This window comes from Copadichromis virginalis, linkage group LG13 (assembly GCF_057382275.1).
Source record: "Copadichromis virginalis isolate Kocher_CV1m ecotype Utaka linkage group LG13, C_Virginalis_male_GT1.1, whole genome shotgun sequence".
NCBI classification, from domain to species: Eukaryota; Metazoa; Chordata; class Actinopteri; order Cichliformes; family Cichlidae; genus Copadichromis; species Copadichromis virginalis.
In genome coordinates, this window is record NC_140630.1 from 11,242,260 (window position 1) to 11,254,967 (window position 12,708).

The 12,708-nt window shown below is 41.5% G+C and overlaps 1 protein-coding gene across 1 annotated transcript in view; it reads left to right on the plus strand.

Moving 5' to 3' along the window:
* Positions 1 to 12,708, plus strand: part of lrpprc (leucine-rich pentatricopeptide repeat containing) — a 59,492-nt gene that overhangs the window by 26,538 nt on the left and 20,246 nt on the right. Inside the window, exons 24-26 of the mRNA XM_085477259.1 lie at positions 3,959 to 4,083; positions 7,753 to 7,859; positions 12,617 to 12,685. Coding sequence (XP_085333385.1) covers positions 3,959 to 4,083; positions 7,753 to 7,859; positions 12,617 to 12,685 — 301 coding nt within the window. The remainder of the gene's footprint in view (positions 1 to 3,958; positions 4,084 to 7,752; positions 7,860 to 12,616; positions 12,686 to 12,708) is intronic.

Sequence of the window (12,708 nt, forward strand, 5' to 3'; positions counted from 1 at the left end):
CGCGGTTAGGGGGCACACACACATACTGTGCATGCTTTCATGTGCAGTTTACCTCTAGCGTGCTTACTGCAGCAGAGGTAGACCTCTGCAAAGAAAGCTCGCTTGCGCGCACACACATACACACACTCTCTCTCACCGGGTGCTCCCTTGTTGCTGTTTGTGTTGCTGTAAGTCTGGTCTCTGGCACAAACAGTTTCGAGGTTCACTCGTTAATCACTGCCTCTGTGAGATTAGCAGGCTAATTTACTACTGGGTCATCAACAGCCGCCAAAACACAAATGCACACAGCAGCTTAGCACAGCCTCGTTCACAAATCAAGTGCCAGTTGTACTTCCTCCAAATGATACTGCAGTGAACACACACTAATAAACACGAAGGAAAAAGATGGTTGTTGGTATTCTAACATCTGTCATGTGTTTATGATTTGTTAGTAGGACATTTGGGTACGCTTAGTTGGCTGGTTGTTGAGTGTTGGTCAACTCATCTGGTGTGCAGATAAAATTTTGATAAAGTTGTCCAGTTTGCTGTTCATAAAGTAGATTGGTGTAATTGTAACAGATGGCTTAATTCTACTTAAAATTGATAGATGAGTAACAACTTAATAATAAAGCTTATTCAGGACACTCTTGTGAATAATCACTATTTTATTAACTTTATTTTACTTTGGCTACAGAGTTATCTTAGTTACGTTTTTAAATCCTATTTTAAAACAGCAAATGTCTTAAATTAGTCTTTTGTGAAAGTGCAGTGGTGGTTCTTGTAGTTCCAACAGTGGTTCAGTCAAGCCTCAGTACTGCAACACTTGACTTTTGCACGCCAGTTGAATCAGTCTCTTTGCCCTCTTCTCTTTTTTATCTTTTATCTTCACCCATTCTCCACCTCTTCATTCCGTCAGTCAGCGGACAAACAGTCGGAAGGAGGAGGAGGAGGAGGGATGAAGGGAAGCGATAAAAGAGGACAAAGCAGGCATCACTCCCGCCTGCACCCATCTCATCGCAGCGTCAGCGCTAATGACTTAATGAACACTTCTCCGCCAGATTAGCCCTTGACAGCCCATCATATGCGCCGCCCCGTTAGCCGTCATGCCTGTCCGCTTTGTATTGTGTCTGCTAACCTGCGACTACGCTAGCTGGCAGCTAGCTCACATTGCCACATCCTCGTGGAAGTGATTAGCAACAGTAAATGCTAATGAGTCCAGCAAAATGAAGAGCTGGCAGGACGTGGATGATAAGACGGCAGCCACGTTGATGGAATATGAGGAGGAGGGTAGAGCTGAAAAGAGACAAGTGGCTCAGAGAAAAACGCCTCATTCACTCCCACTCCCTAGGAATAAAAGGAAGAAATGGAAATCCCATGTAGAGAAATCGAAGCAGCCGGAGTTGAATAATGGAAGAACGTGAAAAGACATGCTAAAACATGCATGTTTAACTCTTAACATGGTCGATACTAAATTAAGCTTATGTTTAAGTTGGTCTAATGAATATTTTTGACATATTAATCCTTTTAAGCCAACTGTTTTCTGATTGGCTGCCCCTCATAAACATAACAGCAGGTGGGTGCTCACAGCCAGGGCAGTGTGCATGAGATGGCCATGTAAGGACGCTGCCTCTGATTGATGTAGCAGAACAGTCTGAATATGGGCTTTGGCTCATAAGGTTTGTATATAATGATATATGTGTACATATATATATATATATATATATATATATATATATATATATATATATATATATATATATATATATATATATATATATATATATATATATATATATATAGAGCCATTAAATAACAAGTTGGGAACAGCTGAATTATCTGTTCAGCCAAAATGGTGATGGGAATGATTCACATTACCACAACGTTACACGCACAGTTTCAATCATGTGGGGGGGGGTGAACCGTACTAGCATAAGTGCCTTTCTTGAATACATGTAGTGGTGTGATGATCAGTTTCATTTGTGTTTCAAGACACAGACACCTCGTTTTCCCTCACGCGAGGACAGTGGCTTGATAACAGGCCTGCTCATCTCCTCCGAACAAAAGGGGGAGGAGGGGTGACGGAAATGGAGAGGGAGGTAAAGAAGGGGGAGTAAGATGAGGTAAAATGAGCTTCCTTGTCTAATCCTTCAGGTTTCTATGGAGCAAAGCGCTCGTTATTTTTTCAGGGCTTAATTGGCTGGAAAGTGGCTGACATGCAAAGTTGGGGACATTAACAGGGCTGTGCGCTGCAGTAAATGGCAATGCAAAGTGACAGTTAAATTGTACCTAGGGGAAATTATCCATCTTTCGACATCTTTAGCTCTTTTTTTTGGGGGGGGGTTAGCGGGCGGAGAGAGGGGAGGAAGGCAGAAGGGGTATAATTGCAACGCCAGGCCCCTTTTCTCTCTCTCTTTCTCTCTCATTAGAAAAGAGGGATTATAAGTAGTTATGGAGTTGCTTGATGGAGGGATGAATAAGGTGGACAGATAGTTGAGATGATGAAACAAATGAGGAATGAAATGGCCTTGTGCACCACACCATAATAGTTAAAGTAATTGTATGTATATGATACGTCAACTACAAAGAGCATACTGTACTTTTTTCCCCATCCCTCTCTCATTTTGGGGGGTAAACTGCACACCAACGCCTCCCTTTCTGGTCTCCTCCCATCTCCACACTCTTTCTCTCATTTTCAAAAATCTCTTAGTCTCTCTTCTGCGTTGTTCAATCAGACTGTTATGCATTTGAACAGCCTCTTGACTGCCGCTGCTGAATAATGTTGTCCCTCTTCATTTCAATTAGCAGACCTCTTTGCCTTCCAACCCTAATCACTCCATCCCTCCTCCCTCCATCACTCTCTTCTGCTGCTGCTGGCTCACAGAAGCTGAACTCAAGGTCACATCATTTTCGGTCCTTTTTTTCCCTCTAAAGTTGTTGGTCTTTTTGGACATATTTCACAAATCTGCTTATTTAATTGATTAGATGAGAGGGAAAAAAACACTGCAAAAACTATACCTGTCCATTCTGTCTAACACTGTCTTTTTCTCACTCATTCACTCTGCCCCTTGCCTCCTTTGTGGGTGCCTTATATGCTTTGACCTCTGTGTGATTGACATGGTAATTACCCAATCAACAGATTGATGGCAGCGCTGTCACAATAGAGGGGATTGATGTGGTCTCTCCCACTCCCTCTTCTTGCTCTTGCTCTCTTACTTCCTTTACCTATCTCTGCCTCTCTACTTCTCTCGTTATCACTCCTTCAGGTGCACTCATCCTCCTTCTGCATGCTCTTTTGTTTGTTGGAAGGCGTGAAAGTAGAAGGTTAGGCGGGGGGGTGACATGAGATGAAGCTGTGGTGATGCTGCTGGCGGGGTGGGGGGGGGACTAATTTGGTTGCCATATTTCTGTTAAATTGCTCAGCTGGGGGGGTGAGGTCATCGGAGGAGTGTGAGAGCTGACAGCATGGGGGGGGAAAGATGGTGTGGAGGAAGAGAGACGGAAGGATAAAAAGAAGACGGGAAGGTTAGAAGAAAAGGGAAATGAGAGAAGAGAAAATGAGGGGAAGGTTAAAGGGCGTTGAAGAGACAAAAGGAAGAGCAAGAGAAGTTTGAAGGCGCAAGAGGAGCAGAGCAGAGAGGGTAAAGATCAGTGGAGTCCTTTTATCTGTTGCATTGCTTCCCCTCTAAAAGCCTGTCCAGAGAGACATTAGCCCCTCACAGATAGGTGTGTGAGAGTGTGCCTGATTGTGTGAGAATGATGTATTGGGGCCAAAAGGCTTCATCGCCCACAGTTGTGCTGTCATGAATTCAAAGGCCTGTATTGTTGGGGTGGGTCATAGTGCTTGAATGGGAGGTCACAGGGTTAACACCCCATGATACGCTCTTCTATTCTCTACTGACACAATCCTGTACATGACTGATTGCACAGACCTGGCATCTAACTCGCTCTCTGCTCTCTCTCTCTTTGTCTGTATCTGCAGTAAGGACGTGTCCGGAGCTCTCGAAGCGGCACTCGAGTGTCAGAAGCGCTACAACCACCTGCCTCGCATCCACGACATTATTGTTGCTCTGGTGGAGAAAGGAGAGACTGAGTTACTGCAGAAAGGTTACACACTTTGTACATAGTCATCACGTCCTGTCCTTCAGCTACCTTTTTCCACATCCAGTAACCCATCTATCATCAGTTTGTATTAAAAAAAAATACTAATGGGCAATTTATTTATTTATTTTTCCTTAATATTGTAAAGACTATTAGAGAATCTGGCAATCCCCTAGAAGGAAGCATTTGTCAAGGACTAATTTTTAACAGGAAGAAACCTCCAACAGAACCATATATTTATAACCCACTATAAAACATGGATGTTGCTATTGTCATATCACTCATAGATCCTTTTCAAGGTACCGATGGGTGTGACTTGTAGTTTGACCAACGATTCATCAATCAGACGTTGTTAGCCAGTGAGCATATCTGAAATAATCTTTCTTTCTGAAACATACTAACTAGAATATAGAAAATAGACTTTGCTATATTTTGTTTGACCCAAAATTAGCGGCTGAGCTCATAAACTAATCGGAAAGTGTTTATAGATGTCTGGGCAAACAGCTGCTTTGATGAAAGTTTAGGGCACTTCCTGTATTGTCCTTACATTTCCGGCCAGGAAGCTTCATCCAACCTTTATACTGCCTGTGGTCTGAGCAGGGGCTTAGGGAGTAACTTTGAGTATTGTAACTCCCTTTATTTAGGCCTCCCTCGCTCCTCTCTCTACCGTTTGCAATTAGTACAGAACGCTGCTGCAGCCTTTTATCAGGTGCCAGAATGCATGATCATATTACTCCAGTTTTAGCCAACTTACACTGGCTTCCTGAGAAATTTCGCATTGATTTTAAAATTCTTTTACTCACTTATAAAATCTTAAACAATATCGTGCCTAGCTATTTAACAGAACTCCATTTGTATAATCCTAAAAAGCACTAAGATCTTCAAACCAGATGCTCTTAATACAACCTAAGTCTAGGCTGAAAACCAGAGGTGATCGTGCCTTTGCTATCGCAGCACCTGGACTGTGGAACAGTCTCCCTATTGCCAATCACACTTCCGAGTCTATTCAGTCTTTCAGATCTCGCTTAAAGACTCATCTTTTTACCTTGACTATGACTAGGGCTGTGCGATATGACCAAAATCTCATATCCCGATATAAGACTTCTATCAACACAAAAACATTTTGCATTTTCTGAAACTTCTGTGAATGTCGGGCAGCTCGACTTGCGTGAAGTGTTTCCAGCTGGGTATCGTGTACCTGGAGTTGAGTGTTGCATGAAACTGTACATTTTTAGACATAAGTTGTAACGGCCGCCGTTTTCTTTGTGAGTATTTATTACACGGCGTGCTGCGGGGAAAAGCCTGTTCTAACGTTTGAGTCAAAGGTTTATTTTTTTAGCACCTGGCGGCTCTTTTTTGCTTCTCATCCGTAAACACTCTGCATACTCTTTCACGTTTATTTTGAAAAGTCTCAACAGGATCTTGAGCTTTATTGTGAAAGGTTTATGTGGAAAATAAACAAGCGGACATGCGATGGTTTTACTGTCATTGTTGCTAACGACAACGCATAAAAACAGGCGCTTGTCCGCCTGTAGTGTGGTTATATTAAATATAAGAGAAAGAGAGAACTTTAAGAAATTAATATAGCCACTACAGTGACCATCACAACGATGAAAAAATATTGCTGTAAACGGTTTATTTTGCGACACCACGAAACAAACGATAGCGTAAAATGAAACGATAGACGTTTTTATATCGTCATCCGATATATATCGTTATATCAAACAGCCTTAAGTTATTTTGACTATCATTTGGTTGGCTTCTATGTTTGTCTTGTCTTGTGTTGCTGTTTGGTAAATTTGTCTTATTTTATTTATTTCCTAATTTGTGAAGCACTTTGATGACGTTGTTTTTAAATGTGCTATATAAAAAAATTTTGGTTTGGTTTGATTTGATTTATGGAGGGGCAGCCATATGCTATAGCTGGGGTTTAGGCAAGAGGGAAAAAACATAACTACGGGATCATTCAGGTTGTTTGATCGAGCTCAAATCAAATATTTAGTGGTTCCACATCCTCTAAGGACGAGAAGATTTTACATTTTTCTTAAATTTAAATTTTTTCATTTATAAATTATAACATGCGTGTTTGTTTTGTCATGCAAACAAGAATAGTCCTGGTGGGATTTCAAACATTTTTCATTAACCTACAGATTAGGAGTGACAAAAGACGGGTTAATCTGAACACTGGACCAGGATTCCCCAGAGTTCAGAAGTTCAGAATAGCTGTGTACTCTGTCACTGCGTCTCACAGCTATAATCCAAATTTTTTCCCCCACTCCAGCTTAGCGTGAACCATTTTTGTTTCCTCTGATTGACTCCAACCTTTTGTTATTCATTTGGGTTTTTGTGTGTGGGGAGGAGCTATTCTAAAGTGCTCATTCAGTGTTTGCGTTAAACGCACATGTAACAAGTGCCAACAATCCCAAGAGAGCATAAGAGGACCAGAGAGTGAGAAAGGTTCAGACCAGGGTCACGGTGAAGCATGTCAGCCAGTCACATTTAGAACAGTCTCCCTGTATGTTGACAGCGATGCGGTGAAAAGGTCAAGTTCGGTGAGCCGCTGGGGCAAGTGGCTCTGGAGTACGTAAAGGTTGAAACTGTACAGTGGAGCACCTCTCCACTTCCTTCCCTCCCCTCTGTCTCCTTTCATTCCCCCAACATGCCAAAAGGTGACAAACCCTCACAGTTAGTCGCTGCACCCTTAAATCCAAAGTAACTCTGATTAAAGTGCTGAAAGAGGCCAGCATGTAAAGCAGTGTCAACTTACGAATAACAAATTACACCGCCTCTCACTCCATCATATAAAGCATCAGAGAGGATGACTTGTGACATAAACCTTGAGTCGCACTCGCAGCATCGTGAGTACCCCTGTGGACCCATGCTGATGCAGTGCACGAATAGTCTAAAAATTCACCTTAAAATACACCTTTTAAAATAAAAGAGAAGAAAAGCTTCCAGCAGAATGGCCTTCAGCTGTCCAAAACACACTAAAAGCATGACACAGCTTGTCAAAATCTTCATTCACATGTGTGACCTTGGTTTGGTTTCAAGCACCAACAGAAAAATAAAGTATAGGGTTTTCAGAGGGTCTGGCAATTATAGCAACTACTGAGCTATTTTCAGATAAGAAGAGGACAGAATACTTTTAACCTGGAAGTTTCAACAGGATCCTGCTGGTGTGGTTCAGTCTTGGGAAGATAGGATTTGCACATAGAAAATGCTACATCATTTAATCCAGTCAGAAACTCTGAAAACTTGTTCACATTGGAGCCAATCAGTGAAATATTTCCAGCTTTAAATGAGTGCAAATGAAGGGAGTAGGATTATTCTTTTTTTTCTGTTTGCTGAATATGCAGATTCATTTAGGTTACTGAAAGTTTGCAGAGTGTGTGTTTGTTTGTGTGTCTGGTACCTGTTCTGAAGCTGCTGGATGGAGATAGTACGTAACGCTGAGCAGAGCGTTTTAGCAAGTTCACCGGGGCAGCTTAGGCTTTCATTCGGGACCTGTGTTTGTTTGAGAGCTGTCTTGATAGGGCTGCTTTGTGAGTGGGACATTGTGCCAAATAATGGAATCAGAAGGAAATGAAGTGTGTGGTGGGTTTGTTTACCTTACGTGCGTTTTTATTCATGACCTTTCTCTGCTCCGTTTCCTCGCCTGTCTGTCTTTCTCTTCAGCCATGGACTTTGTGAGCCAGGAGCGAGGAGAGATGACCATGCTCTATGACCTGTTCTTCGCATTCCTGCAGACAGGCCGCTACCGCGAGGCCCGGAAGATCATCGAGGTAACATTGTGTCTTTATTGGAAGGTTTTATTTGTTTTTGTTAGACTGCACTCTGCCCTCTGATCAGATCAGATCTCCAAAGAAAATTAGTTTCTTAGTCTTGGAGAATCTAGCTGATGAAAAATTGTTCTCCGGTGTGCATGGCCGTCATAAGCCGCACAGGACATGTAGGATGGAATTGCCAACCCTCTTTTTGTTATTGTAAATCATCTGACCTGAATATTCTATGAATATTTATATCTTTGTCATCTTAAGTCCTGCTTTAAAATCTGTGTAGATTAGTGCGAGAAAGAGAGAGGCAAAGCGGGCAGATAAGAAGCGATTTTCACATAAATGGAGAAGGGGTTGGGAATGGACAACAAAATAGAGAGATTGATGAGCAGATGAATAGAGGGATGAGCCTGACAACAGAGGAACAGAAACAAGGCCGATCAGAATGAGAACAAAACAGTGAAAAATATCTTAACTCCCTCGCCCTGACCTTGCTCTCTCTCGCATGTCCTGGCGTGCACTGAAATGGGGATTTGTCCCTCTTGAGGATTTTCAAACCCTCTTAAATATTATCAGCGTGTTATTGTGGCTCTCGCTAGATTGTATGACTGTTATCCTACTTATAATAGCGAGTCAGCTACATGCTACATGTGTGAGATTGCTGATGCCTTGTAAATAGATGTACAGCTGACCTCGTCATGGAAAAAATAGCTCAGATTTGAATCCCACTGAAATGTTGTAGCACAGTACATACAAAAATCCCCAGACTGCAACTGAAAAAAAATGCAGGAATATTGATTTAAAAGTCCAGCAAGCCTATTTACATGCCTACTGAAAATTAAAGCATACAAGATGTTAGTGGACAATGGCTGCTTTTTAACCATAGTGTGTATTTACTACTTCACACAAAGTATCACATCTACTGGCATTTCTATTAAATAAATAATTGTAATCTTTCCTTATCTGCTTTTCTGGACAAAGTTATCACTTTTCTTCAGATGTAGAATTTTTCTCTCATTACTATAGTCGCTGTTGATTACACTGAAACTCCCTGGACTCCTCCATTTATTTCGGGAATTATTGCCATGACAGGACTCGACGTCCCTGGCCTCAGGAAGCTATTGATTAGTTCTCTCAGAGGTGGGAATTGAAGATCCACAGAACAGGGCCTCTGCCAGACACTTCCATTGCACCCTTTCTGTATGTTTGGGCACGCCAGGCCTATCCGGCCACCCGATCTACTGCACCACCAGGTGGTGACCAGTTCACAGCTCAGCTTCTCTCTTCATCCCATTATCTAACATATGCCTCCATAGATCTGATAATACAATTACAAAAATCAACCTGCAGCCTAGAGTGTGCTGGTAGATATGTATCTGTGAACGCCTTAAAGCAGGGATTATACTTTTCACGAGTCTGTCAGAGTTTGCTCGGGTCCCAGTAATGTAAATTCCATTGCCAGATGGTTAGCGTGAGGGTCTATGGTGGACTTAAAAGAATATGTCAGGAATGACTGCTCGGCAACTGGGTCTCCAGTTCCCCAGTTTTACAGTTAACGGCTTTTCTTTGCTGTCTTTCAGAGTCTAATCAGGAGAAAACAAAAAAAGGCAGTTGATATATTTCAAAAGCCAGGATTCACTTAACCTTCACAGACTTTTAGAACAGTCTAAACACAAAGTTCACTTTTGAACTCCCCCGTTATTATACTTGGATGGCGATAGATCCACCGCTGAGGTGATAAACTACAATTGAATTATATCTTTGACTCAAATATGCATACGCACACTCAGATGCACAAATACTTTTTCCCCTGTGAGAGCGTCAAGTGGCAGTCCAGAGTGGTGTCTCTCTTTAGGCTGTGTTTGGTATAATTGGCAGCTGATTAATCACAGCTAATTAAATGTAATGATAGAGAAAGGTGGCCAATTTTGTGCTAAATGGTCATGGTTAGATAGGGGATTGTCAGGTGGCCAGGCCTATTATTGTGTGTGTTATGGTCAAGGTTAGGTAGTATTGCTAAAGAGTGGTAAGCCATTATGTGTTTTTGTGTTAGGGAGAGGGGTTTGCCTCTGCATGTGTGTATTTGTGTGTGTGGGGGGCTAAGTGGCCAGGTGATTAGTGGAATTAGGACATTAGGAATTGAGATGGAGAGGGTTTGTTAAGTGGAGGTGAGGAAAGGTCGACTCCAGCACTTTCTTTTTGTCTATGCACGTAAGTAGGTGGGAGAAACCTGTGAAGATGCTTTGGCAACTAAAGGCTACGCAAGACACTGAGCAAGGTGTCAACAGGGACTCCAGTATAGTTTTATTTGAGCTGTTTGACATGTTTCCTTGATCTCTGAGCGACCTTTTGTTTTTTGGGGGCGTGGGGGTTGTTTCGAACTTGAATTCTTTTCATGTAACCATGCGTGTGTGTAAACTATGTGCCTTCTTATTTCTGAGGATTTTGTTTTTGGCCCAGATTAGGGAGATTTGTCCTGATGGATTCAAAATCCCAAACATATTCGTGTGTGTGTGTGTGTGTGTGTGTGTGTGTGTGTGTGTGTGTGTGTGTGTGTGTGTGTGTGTGTGTGTGTGTGTGTGTGTGTGTGTGTGTGTGTGTGTGTGTGTGTGTGTGTGTGAGAGAGTGAGCAGTTGTGGTGCTTTGAGCCCTCAAGACTTTACCAAGTAAAAGGAATCAGAGGCAAAGAGATGGAGCACTTGCACCAGGCCTTAGTCTCTAAGAAGATTAGACAGACTGAGAGAGAGTGAGTGCAACACATTTTAATTTGTCCCTTTGGCTGGTTGGGTAAGAACATAATGCCTTTGCCTGGGACAGCTAGAGGGATGGAGAGGAGGAGCAGGAGAGATTTGGAGGAAGAGGGAGGGATTGAGAGAAGTGGGGATTGAAAGAGGAAAGCATGGCAGTCAGGGGAAGGGATGAAGCTGGTCTTTCCTTTTACTCTCCCCTCTCTCACAGTATGATGGGCTCCCATCAAAGAGGCCAGCAGGGATTGAGCGCTGTTGATCCTCATTCAGATTAACTTCCTGCCAGATCGGTCTGTTCTTTTTTTTTTTTTCTTTCTTTTTTTCCTTAGCCAGATTACCAGGAAGACAGGCAGAGTGAGGTTTCTCAATCCTAGTCTTATTCAGATTGTATCAAAGCCCCCAGGAGACAGATGAAATCCTGATCACTGTTATTCCATGATAACCATCTAGTCACTCCTCATATCAGACTAAATCATAGCTACATGAGCCTGCAGATCAATCTATGTCAGCCTTTATTGACAGCCCACACACTCTGTCTGTCTGCATCTCACTGGTGTCCTAAAAATCTGAGCAAATCTCCTGGCTGTAACTGCCGGGGCGGCAGATTCTCTGCATTTGAAATCATAATTTTATTGTTGAAGTTCCTTTTTTAAACGCCATTTTCAAGAGTGTAGTGGGAGGTCTTTCTGTAGTATTTCCACAGTTCATATAGGACAGTTCCAGTGTTGCATTGTGGAGTCCTAGATAATGGTCTCTACTACAAGGTAGAGTGTACTGGAAGTGGCTTCACTGGGTTTTTAAACTTATTCGTGGCAAACATTTGCTATTCCTGCTCCCCACGATATACATTAGCTATGAGAGTTTTTTGTATCAATATTGCTCTAAAATGCACTCAACAATCCTCTTTGTTTGGGTTGCCTCTGAGTTTTCTGCCTTCATTTATTCCCAGACTGTTATTCTGAAATACAGTAGCATATTTTGTATGACTTCCTCTTCTTTGTGGAGCAGAATATATGTTTCTTATGAATCTGGCTGTATGTTTGGAGTGTAGAAGAAATTTCAGATCAGTTAGATGCTTCTATGTTGTTACTGGATTAAAAACAAAAATCTGAAATCCGTAAATCTTTGCACAGCACTGAAAATTTGTCAAATCTGAATTTTGGATAACTGATTATTGAAAAAGTAATTTAAAGCGAAAAAGTACTTTGCGAACTTCTAATGGACATATTCACTACACTGTGAAACTCAATGATTTCCTCAGATGTAGCTTTGCTAAATGCATGTGTCCGACTCCTGAACACATATTATATATCAGCTCTGTTTTCTTTGTATCAGTAAATTGCCCTTTAGCTTTTATGTATTGATAATCTGCCAAACTAATTATCAAACACATTATCTTTAGAAATAGAGTGACTGAAGATACATCATTGATGATCTTGTAAAACCACTGCACTTTCACAAAGCCTCCTGCCAGCAGACACATTTAATTTTTAAAATCTGTTGTATATCAGCTCGTTATTAGTCTACACCAATAGATGCTAATATTTAAGGACTCTTTATACTGGGGTACGGGTGGATCAGTGTTATGTTAAGGATAATGCTTTAATGGTTTTGTATTATATTGATTTCCACCCTATGTTGTGCACAGTGAAGTAATGTTTTTTTTATTTGTCCTTTAGTTTCGAGAGATAAAAATTCCTTTAAGGGAGACCTAGTCAAGGGCAGCAGAAATTGCAGCAAATATAAATAGAAGTAAAGAAACAAACACAATTGGCATGAAGTACAGACATTGTAGTAATAATAATAGTGACACTGATAAAATATAAGCCTGGTGTTGGAAGATGTTATTAACCGGGATCAAGTAAAAAATAAAAAAAAATAAAAAAATTGAAGTATATCTTGTTGCTATGCAGCATCTGACCAGTTATTTGACATCTGAGACTTGTGAGGAACAATTTACTGAAGCTGCTATTTATCAATTAATCAACTGATTTCTTTTGTCTGTTTTCTTTTATCTAGACCCCTGGGCTGAGGGCAAAGCCTGGACGCGTGCAGTGGTATGCAGAGAAATGCATTTTAAATAACCAGGTAGGTAACACAAACACACACAC